Source organism: Schistocerca americana, chromosome 2 (genome assembly GCF_021461395.2).
Source record: "Schistocerca americana isolate TAMUIC-IGC-003095 chromosome 2, iqSchAmer2.1, whole genome shotgun sequence".
NCBI classification, from domain to species: Eukaryota; Metazoa; Arthropoda; class Insecta; order Orthoptera; family Acrididae; genus Schistocerca; species Schistocerca americana.
This window is the reverse complement of record NC_060120.1, coordinates 616,786,425-616,806,220: the sequence shown is the minus strand read 5'-3', so window position 1 is coordinate 616,806,220 and position 19,796 is coordinate 616,786,425. Positions and strand designations below refer to the sequence as shown.

General features: G+C 39.2%; 1 protein-coding gene across 1 annotated transcript in view; it reads right to left on the bottom strand.

Annotated features, from left to right (window-relative positions):
- LOC124594256 (insulin-like growth factor-binding protein complex acid labile subunit) overlaps positions 1 to 19,796 on the bottom strand; it is a 236,441-nt gene that overhangs the window by 3,874 nt on the left and 212,771 nt on the right. Inside the window, exon 7 of the mRNA XM_047132619.1 lies at positions 12,652 to 12,855. Within this exon, the coding sequence (XP_046988575.1) occupies positions 12,652 to 12,855 (204 nt within the window). The remainder of the gene's footprint in view (positions 1 to 12,651; positions 12,856 to 19,796) is intronic.

Genomic DNA, 19,796 nt, shown 5'->3' with positions numbered 1-19,796 from the left:
GCCAAAATAGGCTGGGGGGGGGGGGGGGGCATTATTTTCTAAGGTAGATCTCACTGTCACTTGTTTCTGGTTACCTGTAGATAATCAGACAAGACAGTTTTTAGTGAGTGACACACAATTCAGCACGCATCATTAGAACAGGTTGCCATTTTGGGTTGCATGCACTCTCATGGTATTTCAGAAATACCTTGAACAACTCATCCAAGGTATCCCCAACTGTAATTATTTAGATGACTGATAACTATGGGGACACCCTGGAGAAGTATCTGCACGTCCTACAGAAGCTGTCCGAGCAGCATCTGGCCTATTGAGCTGTGTCAAGTATCTGGGACATATATTACGCAAAGAAGCTCCTGGGAACCACAATGAACTACAGTTGTTCCTTGGCAAAGTAAATTATTGCACAAAATTTATTTTCAATGCGGCCCAGATTTCATATCTGATTAATCAATTGTGTAACAAAAGTGTGTGGTCTGAGGCATGCCAAATGACTTTCTCCCCACTTAAAAAAATGCCTTAGGATGGTCCCTTGCTTACAAATGTCCCATGCTGGCAAATGTTTAATATTTGTCAGTGTTGTATCAGTTGTGGGTCTGGTGCTGCGCTATCACACAAATATACCAACAGTACTGAACAGCCCATTGTCTTTACATCTAAAACATTAAATGGAACACAGAGAAAATATTCACACATTGAGAAAGAGGTGTCAGTTATTATATAGGGAGTCATGAAAATTAAAGTGAATCTGTATGGTATTAAGGTTCACCTAATCTCCAATCACAAGCCCCTCATTCCGCTGTTCAGACCCCATTTGAAACTTCTCAATAAGATAGTGCACCAGCTACAATGCCGAGTGGTGTTCCTAAGAAATTATACCTATGACATCCATTATTGGTCCACCATGCAGCACTCAACCACTGATTCATTTTCCCACTTGCTGTGCGGCTCAGATGCAGAGTCTGGCAGGTAAAAAATAAGGAGTTTCACCATAAACATAAATCAACAATACACTTATGATGAATTTCTTTTTATGGCACATGAGGTAGCAAAAAAAAAAGGGGGAATGCCCCACTACTCTGCAGGGTGTTGTCTGCTGTATGGTGGGGTTGGCCTGAACAACTGCCAATTAGGAATGGTGCACCTATTTTTCATGACAGCAGAGGCTTAATGTCAATAAGCATGTCATTTCCTGAGCTATGGAAGTTTCAGGTGGTTTCAGGTTGTAGTTCCCCCCACACTCCGCCCCTGCATACTGAAGTTCCTACACCCTGCACATTGGAGAACATGCAGAATGAAGGCAATAGCTTGGCATCATGTGTATTGGCTTGGCACTGACGCCACCACAGAACACACCATCCAGAAATGCCAAGCCTCCTCCCAAAAGCACCCAGCCCCTGCACATCATTTCAACCTTGGTCATGCCCTGACCACCCTCAGCAAAGAGTGCATGTCAATTTTGCTGGACCATTCCAGGGAGCAATGTAGCTGCTACTTGTTGATGCCCTTTCTAACTTACCACATGTAGCACAGATGGTTACCACTACTGCAACAAATACTATCTGTGCCCTGTTCATAATATTTGCAAAAGAGGGTGCACCTTCACCCTGAATTATGACAAATGCCCTCAGCTCATGGTATATGCAAAACTGGACTTCTGTAAAACAATTACATTGAGTAACTGACAACTGCCCCTTCCAACCTGTGTCCAGTTTGGAAGCTACGAGGATAGTCAGGAGCTCCACACAAAGATGCACAAGATGATGATGACAGCCAGTCCAGGGAAGCACTCACCAGCTTCCTCGGTGCATTCTGGTCCACATCCATAAATGGATGTAGTCTGGCCATAGTTTTACATGGACTCAGACCCACACCTTCAACCTGCTGTGCCTAACTCAGCAAGCCCACTACCCATGGTCCCACATTTGAGCTCACTTTTGGCTCAGACCCCTGGTGAACTCAAGGCATTTTTGTTGGCAACAGGTGGTAACAAACATTTGAGGTTGTTGGACACTGGGAGCAATTACTCATGCATCAAAATCAGCTCTGGCTGCATTGAGGGATACCATACCCCCACCCCTTCCACACAGCTGCCTGCTGGGCGTGACCTACATAATAATGCCAGGGGCAAGCATGTGCCACAGCCTGCCACCTGCTGCTACAGCCTCCACTAATACATTAGTCATCAATAGGTGGTAGATAATGACCAAAAATGGGAACAGACTGAAGTGGCCCCACTTCCAGATCTCACTGGTTTCACAGGTAGCCCTGCCTTTGACAGATTAGGTGATGTGTGTGACTGGACTAGAGTAGGTGGTCATGGGAGGATGTATGGGACAGGTCTTGCATCTTGGTCTATTACAGGGGTATGAACCATCAGGCCATTTTCATAAAACTAAATCAGTCATTTTAAGGAATTAATTTTCCCCAGAACACATGTATCACCGAATGATTGTTTACATGGAGGACCATCAAATGGAAGGGGCATGTTTTCCACATGCTTCACGAAGAAAATGCTCAAAATAGTGAATTTCTTTAGCAGTTCCTCACCATTACATTTGAATGTAAGGTCAAGCCTAGCATAGACATACCCAGTTTTCCCTAGTTCGAAGAATTTGCAGCCAAGCAGGTTTCCCAACCAGAGAGGCAAAGAGGCCCCTCTGTGGTGAGGCTGCACCAATGGTTTGTTCCCTCCACCTGTTACGCTGGCTGTTGGGACCTACTTGTGAACTGCAGACACATACAACGGTGTGACACCTGAGTTTACAAATGGGACCAAGAGCCACATTCCACCCCTTCAGTTGCTGATCTTGGTTGGCCTCACTTCACAGACAGTGTTGTGGAAAGCACTGTCATTTTGTTACTGAAGTGTTATCTCTCATCTCTTTGTAAATTAGTATGATTCACCTTCAGAAGCTTGCAGAAGTCATGTTGTTGCTAGTGAACAATTATGCTGTTTGTACAACGAGCACCCAGTACCGTGATCTCACAAACTGTAATGATGTAAGTTTTGTTATCTGACTCCAGTGCCTGTTTTCATTACACAGATTTCACATCTAGCATCTTATCATTCTCTCATTCAACCATTCCTAACTCTCTAGGGAATGGACATAATCTCATTTAACTTCAATGTGTTTTGATGTACTTTCTTTCTTTAATTCCTTCTCCTACAGGAAGACAGCTTCAAGCCAAGTCACTCAGATTTGTGAGTGCATATATAAAATTTGTCACTTTCGTGTCTTTTACTGCAATATCTACACCTACTTTAATAATATTTATTGTCTATCACCACCCTCCACAACTCCCTCCCACCACAACACAGAATCCAGAACCTAAACAGACTTGCAACACAGTCATGAACCTTTCCTCCAGAAGCCTTAGCCCCACAGAAATATCAGTCCTTTCCAAAGCCCTCACCTTTTGCCCTTCTCCCAAATTTAATCATGCAGGACTTGTTAAAGGCCTTCTCTCCTTCTCCTGGTCCCTACAGTGGAAAAACATTTTCGTCAATAACTCTACCAATCAGACTCAACCAAAGGCAAATACTGAACCTTGCCTAACTCAGTTCACTCCTCCATCGAACTGTGAACCACACCCACTGCCCCCAAACCTTACCCTGTTAAATTTCCAGAATTTCTTAACCTCACACCTTGCCTCACCATCATTCCCCAAATCCCTCAACATACAGACTAACCTTACATCCACAGAAAGAACCACAGTCCACCATCTAAAAACTGATTGCAACTTCACTATCTGACCCGCGGATGAATGCCCCGCCACTGTTGTTGTGAACCACAAGGATTACCTGGTGGAAGGACTCTGTCAGCTGTCAGACACTTCAACCTACAAACCCTGCCACACTGACACCATCCCAGTAATCCAGCAGGATCTCCAGTCACTACTTAAATCCTTAGGCCCATCCCAGAACCCCTCCCCTGGAGTCACCCCTACCAATCCCCGCACTCCTACCTTCTACATGCTTCCTAAAGTCCGTAAACCTAACCACTCAGGATGCCACATTGTGGCTGGTTACTGTGCCCCCACTGAGAGAATCTCTGCTCTGGTAGACCAACACCTTCAATCTATTACCCGGAACCTACCCTCCTATATAAAAGATACCAACCATTTCCTCCACTAGCTCTGTCCCTTTACCACATGGTGCCCTGCTCGTCACTACTGATGCCACCTTCATGTACACTAACATTCCTAATGCATGTGGCCTTACTGCTATTGAACACTACCTTTCCCAATGCCCGATGGATCCCAAACCAACAACCTACTTCCTGGTCGCCATGACCAACTATCCTCACCCACAATTACTTCTCCTTTGATGGTATTACCTAGAAACAAATCCGGGATACAACTATGGGCATCTGCATGCCACCACTCTATGAAAAACCTACTCATGGGCCATCTAGAGGAATCCTTCCTAAAAACCCAGACTCCTAAACCCCTCACCTGGTTCAGATTCTTTGATGACATCTTTGCTATCTGGATCGAAGGTGAGGGCACCCTATCCACATTCCTCCAGAACCTCAAGAACATCCCCTTGTTTCACCTGGTCCTACTCAGCCCAGCAAGCCACCTTCCTAGATGTTGACCTTCATCTCAAAGTTGGATACATCAGTACCTCCACCTATATCAAACCTACTAACCACTAGCAATACCTCCACTTTGACAGCTGCCGCCCATTCCATACCAAGAAGTCCCTTCTGTACAGTCTGGCCACCCATGGTCGCTGCATCTGCAGTGTCTGTGATGAGTAGTCACTCTCAAATATACTGAGGGTCTCACTGAAGCCTTCACTGTCCATAATTATCCTCCCAACCTTGTACAAAAAAATATCTCCCGTGCCTTATCTTTCCAGTCTCCAACCACCTCCCAAAGTCTCACCGTCCGGCCACAGAGGAGCATTCCCCTCGTAACTCAGTACCTCCCAGGACTGGACAACTGAATTACATTCTCCACCAGGGTTTTGATTACCTCTCATCGTGCCGTGAAATGAGAAATGTCTTGCCCACTATCCTTCCCATCCCTCCCACAGTGGCATTCCGCTGTCCACTGAACCTACACAACCAACCCATCCATGCTTACACAACTCCTGGTCGCAATCCCTCACCACGTGGCTCATACCCCTGTAATAGACCTAGATGCAAGATCTGTCCCATTCATACTCCCACCATCACCTACTCCAGTCTGGTCACAAACATCACCTATCCAATCAAAGGCAGGGCTACCTGTGAAACCAAGTCATGTGGTCTACAAGCTAAGCTGCAAGCACTGTGCTGCATTCTATATAGGCACGACAACCAACAAGCTGTCTGTCCACATGAACGGCCACCAAAAAACTGTGGCCAAGAAACAAGTGGACCACCCTGTTGCTGAACACACTACCAAACATGATATCCTTCATTTCAATGACTGCCTCACAACTTGTGCCATATGGATCTTTCCCACCAACACCAGCTATTTTGAATTGCGCAGGTAGGAACGTTCCCTGCAGTACATCCTATGTTCCTGTAACCCTCCCGGCCTCAACCTTCGTTAGTCGCTCTCCTCACCCATCCATCCCCTTCCCTTCTCCCATTCTAGCACTCCACAGCTGTCATTCCACCACCACACCCAGTATTTTTATTTATTTATTTATTTATTTCTCTCTATTTCTCTCCTTTTCTGCTACTTCCCCCCCCCCCTTTCCCCAGCTCTCCCCTGCCCTCCGCCTAACCTGCAACACTTCACTGTCCACCATCCCCACCATACTATCCCTCCCCCTCCCTGCCCCAGCCTCCTCCTTACCCCCACCTAGTCGCCACTACCATCATGCACTGGTCTGCTGCTCACAGTGTGGCTTCAATTACCTGAGACTGCAATCATGTGTGTGAGTTGCATTTGCAAGAGTTTGTGTGTGGGCGTATGTGTGTCTATTGTTGACGGAGGCCATTGGCCGAAATTCTTTTTGTTGTGCCTATCTGCGACTCAGCATCTCCGCTACATGGTAAGTACCAACTTTCCTTCTCAGAATATTGTTATTGTCTATTGTATTTTATAAGTTTTCCTCTATCTCTTTGTCATTAAATGAAGCTATCAACAGGGTGATGAAACAGCTGCAGAGAGAAGAAGGCCATCGCCTTTATGGTCCAGGGATCATAAATCAGCAGGTGAATGTAACTTCCCATCTGACAGGGAAAGTCGTTTTGCAGAAGAACATCATATCACATCAGTCACTCAGTTCAGACAACAGACCAACATTTACAAGCACCACCATCTGGCCCAGCTGATCACTTCCAGGAACAACTGCAGGAGCCTTTGTTGGGGATTCTGGCACTTCTCTCTCCTGTTCCTTGACAAAGTTAGCACAGGTTGGGCCATTTCTGGTCCTAAGTGCCAATTAAAGGGGGAAGGGTTTAGTATCCAACAGTGATTCGGATTCCTCATGCAGCCCTATTATCATTATGGAAGACAAGTCAGAGATACTAGGGCTTCTTAGTCCAGCTGTAGCTTTCTCCCCTGAGTGGTGCAATTGCTGCCACAAGATGCCACGTGAAGCCGTCCACTGACATGAGACAGCCTATAAACACTGTAGCCCATATTTGCCACTAGCACACTGAACTTTGATTCAGGAGGACAACAATTCAATCCTGCACCCGGCCATCCTGATTTAGGTTTTCCGTGATTTCCCTAAATCATTCCAGGCAAATGCTGGGATGGTTCCTTTGAAAGGGCATGGCCAATTTCCTTCTGCAGCCTTCCCTAATCCTATGAGACCAATGACCTTGCTGTTTGGTCTCATTCCCCATCCCCCAAACACCCCCCCCCCCCCCCCCCCCATATTTACCAATCAGCCTCTCAATAATCTTTGAAGGCTTTAGTTACTCACCATTGGACAGTAGAGTTCTGACTTTGCTTGTATTAAGCTTGTGATTTGGATTGCTCCCTGAACTATTGTATACACTTAAGACAACTTTGCTACACCCTGGACTTGTTTTTGGTTAGACATTCACTCTGCTGTCATTGACATCAGGAAACACCTATTCATCCCATTGGTCTCTGCATTACCACCAGTGTGAGAGAAAAAAAATTGTGTTCTATCTATGCAGAGTAGGACACAAAAAAAAAAAAAAAAAAAAATAGTGATAATATAACATTAATTTATGTTAGTATACATAATTAGCTAAATGATGTGACACACACTACACAATTGAGAAACAAAACATTATGTGTCTGTTATTTATCCTGTGCTGAAAATTCAGGTCCATAATACTCTTTTGAAAAATAAGGTAATCATTGTGTTACGTATTCCTGTACATTGCATAACATTATTGGTTATTTTGTGCTGGTGCTGAAATATTTTACACAGCTTGTCACCTGCAAAGAACAAAACATTATTCTATTTTTTTCTTTTTGTTTCATTTCAGATTGAAAACTGCTGTATCATATTGAAGTTTTCAATCTGATATGAAAGAATGATGGAAAATTGGCTCTTCATTTCAGAGTAGCACTTGCACCCTATGCCCTTGATTATTGGCTGGATGTAATCCAATCTCTGTCTTTCCTACAATTTTATCCTCTACAGTTCTCTCTAGTACCAAGGAGGTCATTTGTGGGTATCTTAACACATATTCTATTGCACTGTCCCTTCTTCTTGTCAGTGTTTTCCATATGTTCCTTTCTTCACTGATTCTGTGAAGAATCTCCTTGTTGTTTATCTTTCAGTCCACCTAATTCTTCTGTAGCACTACATCTAAAATGCTTAATTCACTTCTGGTTTTCCCACTGTCCATGATCCACTACCATATAACACTGTGCTGCAAATGTACATTCTCAGACATTTCTTTCTCAAATTAGGGCTCAATTTTGATACAAACAGCCTTCTCTTGACCAGGAATTCCCTCTTCAGCTGTGACAGTCCGCTTTTTATATCATTCTTGCTTTGTCCATCATGGATTATTTTGCCGTCAAAGTAGCAGAATGCCTTAACTTTGTCTACTTCATGACCGACAATTTTGATCTTTAGCTTCTCACTATTCTTGTCACTGCTACTTCTCATTACTTTTTTTCTTTTTATGGTTAACTTTCATTTAATGTTCTGTTCTTGTTCCATTTATAAGATCTTGTAATTCATCACTTTCACTGAGGATAGCAATATCATCAGTGAATCTTATGACTGATAGCCTTTCACCTTGAATTTTAATACTATTCTTGAACCTTCCTTTTATTTCTGTTGTTGCATCTTCAGTTTATAGACTGAACAGCAGGAACAATAGAATGCTTCCCTGTCTTACAGCTATTTTAATCTGAGCACTTCATTCTTGGTCATCCAATCTTATTGTTCCTCCTTGGTTCTTGTACACCTTTTACATCACCCATCTTTCCCTGTAGCTTACTCCCATTTTTCACAGAATTTTGAACATTTTGCACAGTATCACAATGTTGAAGGCATTCTCTAGATCTAGAAAACCTGTGAGCATATATTGATTTTTCTTCAGTCTTGTTTCCATTATCAAGTGCAAAGTCAGAACTGCCTCTCTAGTGCCTTTATCTTTCCATCTTCATCTAACAGATCTTCAGTTTTCTTTCCCATTTTTCTGTATAATATTCTTGCCATCAGCTTGGATGTATAAGATGTTATGCTGATAGTGTGATAGTTTTTGCATGTATCTGCCCTTGCTGTCTTTGGAATTATGTGGATGATATTTCTTTGAGAGTCTCGTGGCACGTCATCAGTCTCATAAATTCTACACACCAACTTGGATAGTCATTTGGTTGCCATTTTCCCCAATAGTATTAGAAATTTCAATTAATTTTATCCACATCTTCTGCTTTTATTTGATATTAAGCCTACCAAAAGACTTTTCAATTCAATTTCTTCTTCTATCAAATCATCAGGTAAGTCTTCCCCCTCTCTCTGACTGTACTAGCACAAAATAATTGATGGCATTATGTTAGGTAAATATAACAGTGTAACTCCTACTTTCCAAAGAGTATTGTGGACTTAATTTTCAACACAAAACAAATAACTGATATATAGTATTTCATGGTTCAACTGTAACATTTGTGTCGCATCCTCAAGCAGTATATTGTAAAGCAACAGGGTAATGGCTAAATTTCATATGTGAAGTATTCAATATCAGATTTCATGTACACTTTATATTACATGTTTAAATCTGACTTACTTGATACTTTTGGGCAAATAAAATAAAAGTTACATTCAGAATTAATAGCAATTATTTCTTTCAGACATTGTTTCCCACAGTATGCAAGTTTCCACAATATGTCCTTCATCCTAGCATTTCTTTTTGAAATATGATGTATGTAGTTGTAAATTTGTGATGTGTATACTAATGTAATGTAAATTGACATTGATTCATCACTAATTTTCTCAAAGCTTTAAGCAGAGTTAATACGAACCTCCACAGGAAGTTATCATATCACAAAAACTTTTCAGGAAGATCAACAAAAAAAATATTGAAGACAGCCCAAAAGGTGCTGCAGTACATCTAGGCAAAAGAAACATAAACTGACTATATTGAATTAGTTGGAAATTCTCTCCAATTTTTCTTTGTAAGCATGAAATTAAGAATAGCTACAATACCGGTATCCAAAAGGCAACTGTGAAATTAATAATAAAGTTGATTTCTCCTTTATGTTATTTAATGCATGTAGGTGAACTGTATTTTTTCACTTTGGTATTAGACACTATTTTAACTAAGTTACTCTAACTTCACACCTCCTCAGTAATATGATCAAGAGACACTATTGATGGAGTTGATAGTGTTAGTTCAAATCAAAAATCAACCTTGACCAAGAATGCAAAGAACCTGATCAGGTATTCATCTTCATAACAGAATCCAAGATAACTACAAAATATATGAATAGGTGATTCACAACAAACAAAGTAATTATAAATCTTTCAGCAATAAATCTTATGCAATTATTGGTGGCAGATATAACCTAAAGACTACTGGAACTACAACTAAGCATTTAAAATTAATGAAACTGCACAGATAATTAACACACACATTTTCAGAGTATGGTGCCACATCATAAGGCAAATTAAAGTCACTGAATAAAATTATGTTGAAGCCATGGTTGCAGCAGTACTGGTAGACTTAGAAGGCCATTGCAACCATGGCTAAAATTTCAGTTTCATTCAGTGATTGTGATTTTACAAGATGAAGTGACACAAACCCAGAAACTTTTATGTCAATGGACATACAGCTGCAGAAGTTTGCACATTTATGTGTAAGTGAACAGACATTTGAGACGGAGTGAGCATACACATCAACTGCTCAAGAAATTAAGTTCACTACATTTCATTTATTTCTATACTGAAGGACAAGAAGAAAATATTGTTACACATTTAATCCTATGGCATTTTATGGTCAAATATTGTGAGAATAAACTATCTATAATGTAGAAGGTATCTATGAAAACAGTTGATAGAGTTAGTAACTGACAATTTCACAAGGGTTGTTGAAAAAATATCTGACTTTTATTTATAAAATCAGTCTTTATTCAGATACAGTTGTTTGACACTAGTCACCTTCAAAGTAGTCCCCTTCAGCTTCTACATAGCTATCCTAAGGTGAATGCCTCTGCTGGAACCATTGCTGGAGAGCCTCTTTCGATATGTTGCACAGCTACTCCATCAAATTCTGCATGTCTTCCCTGTTCTGAAATCTGCTGCCTTTCAGAGTCTGTTTCAGCTTAGGGGAAAGCCAGAAGTCACTCAGTACTAGGTCAATGGAACAGGAAAGCTGACAAACCACAACTATTTTGTGTTTGGCCAAAAAACTCTGAATTTTCTAAGAATGGTGAGAGGGTGCATTGCTATGGTGAAGGTGGCAACTGCCCACTGTCCAAAGTCCAGTCGTTTGCAACTCATTGCCTCATGGAGGCAATGCAGAACCTCTTGGTAGTACTCCTTATTGATGACAGAACCGTTTGGGGCACACACATGATAGACTACACCACTGTAGTCAAAAAAGACTTACAGCATGACTTTCACATTGTTATGGATTTGCCTCACTTTTTTGGGTCTCAGGGATGATGGATGATTGGAACTTTGTTTCAGGGTCATACCCATAAAACAAGAACTCATCACCAGTGATCTATGGGTTAATAAAGTTGGGGTTACTGCTCAGTTGTTAGCAACTTTGGCACAAATTTTGCTGAGATCCTCCTGAGGTCCAAATGTTCCTTTAAAATGGAATGAATGGATCAAGTACTAATTTGAACCTCATCTGCAAGTTCTCTGATCATGATTCATCTATTCTGCATCATCAGGGTCCACACATGATCAATAAGAACCTCATCTGCAGATGTTGAGGGCCTACCTGGACATGCTTCACTTTCCACTAATGAGCAGCCACCTTTGAAGCAGTTGCACCACTTCTTTATCTGTGTGATTTTGTCTACAAACACTTGTCAAATCTTGTGGATTGTTTCAACTTGAGAATCACCAATTGTTTCAACTTGAGAATCACCAAGCTTAAAACGAAATCTGATGCAGTTAAATTTTTCAACTTTTCTTTCATCTTGTCCACAGTACAAAACCTGAAGTCTACCACTTACACATGGATAGTGAGTGACTGGTTGTTTCTGCAGTCACGAAAAAAATCAAGTGTACACACTACGTATGTCTACAAACAAAGAGACTGCAAATGTCCTGATACCATTGTTGGTTTCCAAAAAAATAAGGTCTGATACTTTTTGAACAGTCCTCATATAAGGTCTGTACAAGAATCAAGAGGAAAACGAAAAGTTTTGCAACAGAATACCTATTTATTTCATAAATCTAGAAACATCCATCTAACTTCACCAAGTCATGTACATCACACACATACAAAGTGGAACATAGCGGATACAATATACTGCCAACAATTAATTCAAAACGTGTGTCTGCCAATGAAGAGCATGATGTTCAAAAATGTCTTGAGGTTTTTTTTTGTGTTTGTAGTACTTTCTGTTATAAAGATGAATTTGCCTAAATTGTGAGTCATTGACAGTAGTACGTAACACTGCAAAACAGAAGCCATTATTCACAGTAGCTTTGAGCTTTTGCTCCTTTTCTAGTAAATGCATAAACATCCAAATACATGCAACTACAAGGTAATGTAAGTTAAATAACTGGTTGTAGCTTCATCATAAGTTGCATGGAGAAGTATCTATTTTTTATTCCTTGATTGTGACCAGTTTTCATTGGACGCCTGTGTCCACTTGCAGACCATCCATGCTGTAAGTGTGACAAATACAGGTAATAGCCCATGTACAGAAACTGCCCTTTCAGTAAGTAAAGTGATATAAGGCTGGCTTAACAACAGAAGTGGTATAAGGCTGGCTTAACAACAGCAAATTACACCATATAAGATGAACATTTTTCACCTGCAGCATGTAAATAAATTAAATCAATGTAGTAGAATACTGCATTAGGACAACATAGAAGGGAAGAATACCTATTTGTATGTTAAGAGAGTCAACCAAAGAAATGAGGAATGGATAGCCAGGATTAAGGGACAGTAAAAAGTGTATCAGTGATTGGATTTAACAACTTTTGCTATGTGTTCAGAAAATACTTTATACTAGACTGTTACACTTTGTGAGGATCTCAACAAACTTTTGAATAGTTTCAAAGGAAAACAGAATGACTCTCACCTACTGCCAGTATTAGCAGAGAAACCCCCATTACTGCGGCAAATGTTTCACTGTCTCCAAATATCCCACCATTTTTATTAATCCTGTACACTTCACATGGAGGAAGCTGCTCTATTCTCAAACTGGAAAGTACAAGTCCATCAGTACTTGAAGGCCAGTGGCATGTAGGCCAGTGAATGGTGACGAAAGTGCAATCCGCATTCTCTGCAAACACCAAAATAATTTTCAGAAAAATAATTCACTTGTTCGCAACGTTAAATTAAAATGAAATAGTAATAAATATTTATACAACAATAAAAATAAAATTTATCATTTATGATCTGATGACCAGATTTTACACAATTCTTACTGTATTTTTAGTTTTAGTTGGCTAGACTATAAAAGAAACGCAAAATGGCACATCCAAACTACATTTATTAATCCTAGGTCTTACAGAAATAAAAAAGAAAAAATAAATAAATTCTAGAGTGTTAGCAAACTAGGGGCACTTTATTTCTAGTGAAGACAAAATCTGATTATTATGAATCCTTTGGACAGAAAACTCTGCAGCTCAAATAAAATTTAGTATTAGTTTTAATATGATACGCAGTACATGATGCAATATTTCATATCATAAAGCAGCAGTTACAGAAGCCTCTTCAATGACTGTACCTCACTATGTTTTTCTATTGTATTGCAATCATTAATTTATGATAAAATTGTTGAGCCATGCCAATTTCATGTAGACTTAGATCAGTTTCTTAGTAAAATATGTTATCTGACTTGTATGTCACTGAACTTACATTGCAGGATTGGAATAAATATAGTTACACTTTTATTTAAGTTTTCATTTTTGATAGGGATAATCCATCATTTACAAAAATGTGAAATGCACTTATATAGGAAACATAAGACATAGATTCCAGAAGTAACATGAACTATACCTGAATGGATTGGGGATAGAATACCTATCTTTTGAACCAGATTATCAAGGAAATTAAAATATGGTAATATATTTCCAAACATAAAACAACAGTAAAAACAGGAGAAATGACAGTCTTATTAAAAGAAGGAGAGACAGTGACGCCAATATCAGTGCCAACAAAAAATGCATTTGTAGCAACAAAAAAAAAAAAGACATGGTGTCTACAGACAAAACAGTTGGCAATGAAGTAAATGGTACAACTTCTTAGTCAAAGACAAAAGAATGAGAAGGCTCCAAGAAGAACATTATTATCACACACAGCAGGAGCGCTAGAACCACAAAAACAGGCAGTATCAGAAGCAGCAGTTAAAAAAACATCATCACCACATGAAACAGGAACAAGAGCAAAAGAATGAGAAGGCTCCAAGTAGAACATTACTATCACACACAGCAGGAACACTAGAACCACAAACACAGGCAGTATCAGAAGCAGCAGTTAAAAAAACATCGTCACCACATGAAGCAGGAACAAGAGCACAATGCAGACAGTTCCATTAAGACCAGTAGACAGTCCATAGTCAGCAGGAACATCAGTAGAAGTTAATAGAAGAATCACTAGAAGCGGAAGACCAATTAGCCTTAAGGAGTTCTGGTACTCTGACTGAACAAGAATTCAAATTTAACAAATGTAAGAGCACAAATAAATCTCTCTTGCAATGATTTAAAATTTATGAGTGACTCACTCCCCATTAAAAGTGACTGCAAGCAGGAGAAGCATAGAATAAATGCAGTGTACTGCAGTGCACTCGTACAAAATACCAGATTTTTGTGTTTTCTTCCAGAATCTGAAATACACAAGAAACAAACCTACAAATATTTTTAAAAAATTACTAAGAAACTGTACATTTCTTCTCAGTAGCTGAGAACTAGCTCAAAGATGATTAAGTAGCTTATTTTTCTCTTCCACATTACCACTATGTTAGTAATTTCTGGACAACTGACAAAATGGGAAGTGTCTGTTTAATACTTGCCAGAGACAGCATTTGAGTGTAATCTCATACTTCAAACCAAATGACTGAACTATGAAAAACATTTTTAACATGCAACAATAGAGATCAAATTCTGGAAGCTTTTAGTTATATACTTCTACCAATCACTTGATGGTAGCATACCAATATTTACTTCAAAACTATACACGTAGTGTCAGAAATCTGTAGCTCAAAGTACGCTAATACTTTACTGTGTCATGATCTTAACATATATGTTCTAAGAAAATCCTCAGCTTGGCAAAAAACTAGTGAATGTGTTAAGATGGTACAACATGGAAAGCATGACACACAGACCTACAACAGTAACAACTACTAGTTCCTCTACTATTAGCAGCTTTTGTGTTAGTAAAAACATATCATCACTATGCACAGTAAATGGTATTTTTAATAGTATATCCAATCATAACTGTTTAACATTGAATATGGCTTTGTTAGAAACACAGACAGAAACCTACAAAAACGTTTCCAAATGGTCATTACTGTGCATAATGATGATATGTTGGTATTAATGCAAAAACTGCCAATAGCAGAGGAACTAGTAGTTGTTACTGTTGTAGGTCTATGTGTTACACTTTTCATGTTATGTAACAAAAATAATGTAGTAGCTCTCACACATTTTCTCCAGAAAGCTGATTGAAGGAGTGTTTATAGTGATGCTCACAATACGGTACACAAATTCATAGGTACTCTATAATATTGCTATGATGTGGTATTTCCCATCAGATTTACATATAATCAAACTGAAGACATAAAGACTGTTACAGCACTTTCTTTAATGTCACATAAAATGTACGATTCACAATTACTGTTTTTTGTCATTACCATCTTCAGGTCTGCTACAAACAGAAAAACAGTGGAATAACAAGATAAATTCAGAATGAGATTTTCACTTTGCAGTGGAGTGTGCGCTGATATGAAACTTCCTGGCAGATTAAAACTGTGTGCCAGAGCGAGACTCGAACTCGGGTCCCGAGTTTGAGTCTCAGTCAGGCACACAGTTTTAATCTGCCAGGAAGTTTCAAGATAAATTCAGTTAACTGATGCAATTTCTACAACAGGCTCAGCAATCTACGAGGGTTGTTTTTTAAGTAAGGGCCGTTCGCGCGTATAGTACCGTAGTTCGCGCGGACGCCGCAACAAGCCACTGCGCCACTTGCCAGCATCCTTCCCGTTCACACTGATGCAAGTTGCAGCTCTGTAGCTGATGTGTACGCATCGCTGTGCTACTTTATAATGTTTACGATTATTGAATCGCCCGCCACATGTGAGATACGGTCAGTGATACGTTTTTTGACCACGAGAAGCCTATCAGCCGCAGAAATTCATCGTCAGTTAACAGAAGTTTATGGCTTGAATGCAATGAGTGAAGGTAAAGTGCGTCAGTGGGTTAGAGAGTTTAAAAATGGCCGTCAAAACGTCCATGACGAAGAACGCTCAGGCCGACCCTCTGTGATCACTGATGATTTGGTGGCTGCAGTCAAAACAAAGATTTGTGAGGACAGATGATTCACAATTTCCACTCTTTCTTTGGAATTTCCACAAGTTTCAAGATCAGTTTTGCACAAAATTGTGTCTGAAAACCTAAACTTTAAGAAACTGTGTTCTCAGTGGGTACCCAGAATCCTCACAGAGGACCACAAAGGGAAGAGATTTGCCACTTCATTGGACTTTTTGATTCGTTATGAGGAAGAAGGGGATGACATGTTGAGTCAAATTGTCACTGGAGATGAAATATGGGTATCCCATATCACTCCCGAAAGCAAGCGACAATCGATGGAATGGCGACACACAACCTCACCCGTCAAGGTCAAAGCCAAACAGACGCTGTCAAAGTGCAAGATTATGGCAGCTGCGTTCTGGGACCGGCGCGGTGTTTTGCTAGTGGCCTTTATGCCATGAGGAACGACAATCAACTCAGATGCCTACTGTGCAACTCTAAAGAAGCTCCACAGAGCAATTCGAAACAAAAGGCGCGGCATGCTGACAAAAGGAGTTTTGCTCCTGCACGTTAACGCTAGGCCTCACACCTCTCAAAAGACTCGGGATTTGATTGACTCTTTTTGCTGGGAAGTTTTGGACCAAGCACCATACAGCCCCGACCTTGCTCCTAGCGATTTTCACCTTTTCCGGTACCTGAAACACCATCTTGGCGGGCAGCGCTTCAATGACGATGATGAAGTGAAAGCAGCCGTGAACTCTTGGCTGTCGGAGCAGGAGGCCGAATTCTTTGAAGAGGGAATTAAAAACTTAGTTGTATGGTATGACAAGTGCTTAAATAAACAAGGCAACTATGTAGAAAAATAGGTAAAAGTGTGTAGAATCAGAAAATAAAATTTTTTTTCAAAAGTATTTGTATCTTTTTTTTTAAAATAAAAACGGCCCTTACTTAAAAAACAACCCTCGTATACAAAAACAAAAAAAGATGACATTATTAACAGCCATGCACACAAGCCATAAACACCATAAAAATATCCTGATGTACTTATCAATGTCAATATCCATAAATCTAGGTACATAATGAGTGTTGATATTAGCCTGGGTGCATCCTGTATTTATATAATTAACTGAAGCCGGTAGAGGACACTAATGCTATGGTGCATATGTAACCAGTAACATAAATTCAATAGTTAAAATGCAGTATGCGTGGTCACCAATGAAAATTATTTCATATGACTAAAGAGGGCATCTGACAGTAATACTTGGACTGACATACAATATGTGGAAATAAAATCCATACCGGTACTTAAAATCCACATAAAACATGCAAAGAGCAACAATAGAAAGCTCTTGGGCTGACAAAGTAAATAACACTTAATTGTGTAAAAGTCAGAATTGAATGAAAAGTTTAAAAGCGACATCACATCTATAAATCAAAACCATTCGGCATGACCATAAATGTAAGACAATTAACAAGATAATGACTATTAATTAAAATAGTTATAGTTTATAACGTATTTGAAGTGGAATCTCAGAGGTGTCACCTCATAGCTTCTCTGTAAAAAGCTTCTTTTTTTTCCTGTGGCATAGCTTGCAAAAGAAGGACAAGTCTCCTCGCTGCTGGTGGCTGGTACCACCAACCACACGCCAAGCTGCTTCAGTGTGTGATGCTGCTCAAACTAGTAGGTGTCTGAATACACCAAAATAAATGTTCAACTTAAACCCATTCTGTTCATTTAGCAGTAATCCTGGTTGCCATTTTCTGTGTACATAAATTTCTATTTCTTCTAATAGGTTCAATAATTGTACTTTGGGTCCATTATGCAATAATTTCATATTATCCTCTATATTTCCTGTCACATGTTTTTCTTTATCTGAATGTGTACCAAATGCACTCTTATTTGGCTATATATTTACTCTCTAAAATCAGTCTTGAAATTCCTTCCCATCTGAACAATAATATTTTTCAGTCTTGGCAGTTGATCCTGTAGACATCACATTCTAAATATTTGTTGAACCAACTGTACCTCTCATTTGAAATATATTTCTGATTTTTTTTTATTCTGAAGGCTTGTGTAATTCTGTCACAATATGCACCATTGTGTGAGTTAGAAACAAACAACTCACCCTCTGGATCTGTTATCTCCTTCTTGTAACATATTTGTGACTGTAACATGTTATACAGTTTTGTTGCGTCATAGTCCTTACATATATTTGCCCTGACTACCTGTTTAATCACATGTCATTCTTCCACTTCGTTGTTAAGCATGAGTGGTAGTTTTAGCATCCTGTCGATCATCGATCTAAAGTAAACCCATTTATACTTTCTTGGGTGGCAGGATTTCACATTTATAATTGTGTCAATAGCTGTTGACAATCTAAGTGCACTCACCTTATGTCTTCCATCCCTTTTAGTTAACCTGAGGTCCACAAAATTTATACCTCCTTCTTCTTCCAGTTCCACAGTGAATTTAATTTTTAGTGCATCCCACTCATTCTTTCTGCTACCACAAGTTTCATTTTATCAGTACATCATTTCTGTCACCTCTGTACAGTAGTACGATGTCCTCTACGTAACTTCTGTAACAGATAATTTTTTTGCGTACATCAGGATTATGTCCAAAAAAACTTATTTTCTAGTTCACTTATGAAGATCCCAGCCAAAGTACCTGACAAACAGTTGCCCACTGTCAGTCATCCTTTTGATAAAAAAAATTATCTTTAAATTTAAAATAATTAAATGACAACAGAAGTTCTATTGTTTCCCCTTGACTAAACTTTCTGTATAATAGCAAGTTCTTTCTCATAATCTCTGATGTGTTGCTTACTGGGATACTAGTATATAGGTTAACAATGTCAAAAGAAGCCAATGTAGATCCAGTTGGGATTGGTAAATCCTTAATATCACTTACAAATTCATTTAAATAGTTTTGAGTTTGTACAATCTTTTATAGGTATGTGCTGCTCTCAGTCTCTGGCTGCATTCTTGATTAACTTTGTAATTGGAACATGACATATTGCTAATAACTGGCCTAACCGGTTCCCCTCTTTTGTGTAATTTAATTTGCAAACTAATCATTGAAATGGATGGATTTGCCATTTTAATCTACATTTCTCTTCCTCATCTGTTTTCAACTTTTTGTGGCTGAAATTTCACAGTGTTTCTCTTAATTTTGACTGTTTTATTATCTGCAAGAAATTTTCCAGTTTTATGAATGTAGTCATAGCCATAAATTACAACAGTAGCATTCCCTTTGTCAGCACTTTCTATTTCTAATTTATGATTTAAAGATTTAAGTGTTTTGATATGTTTTGCATTATTATGCTTGTAACAACCTAGTTTGGGTACACAATTGTTAGTTCTTACTGCTATGTCCATTTGTTCAAATTTATTGAGTTTGGATATGTCATAAGTAACTCTTGCTCCTGCAATAACATTTTTTATTATACCTGGGATCAGGTTCAGGTTAACACTAAAATGCAGACTCTTATTCAGAAGATCAGTTTCATTATATGTTGCTTTATGTCCATGAGATTGACTACCCTGTCCTAAAATGGATATTTGACTTCCTGCTTTCTGTCTGCTATTCCACTATATTCTGTCTGTACATTCAAGGTTTTCTTTCTATGTCTCATTTTGATATTTTTCTGTTCATTGTCTACCATATTGTTAACAGATTTCCACATTGTTAACAGCCTTACAGACATGAAAAATTTGTAATGGCAACAGTAAAGTACCTAAAAGTAACTGAAGT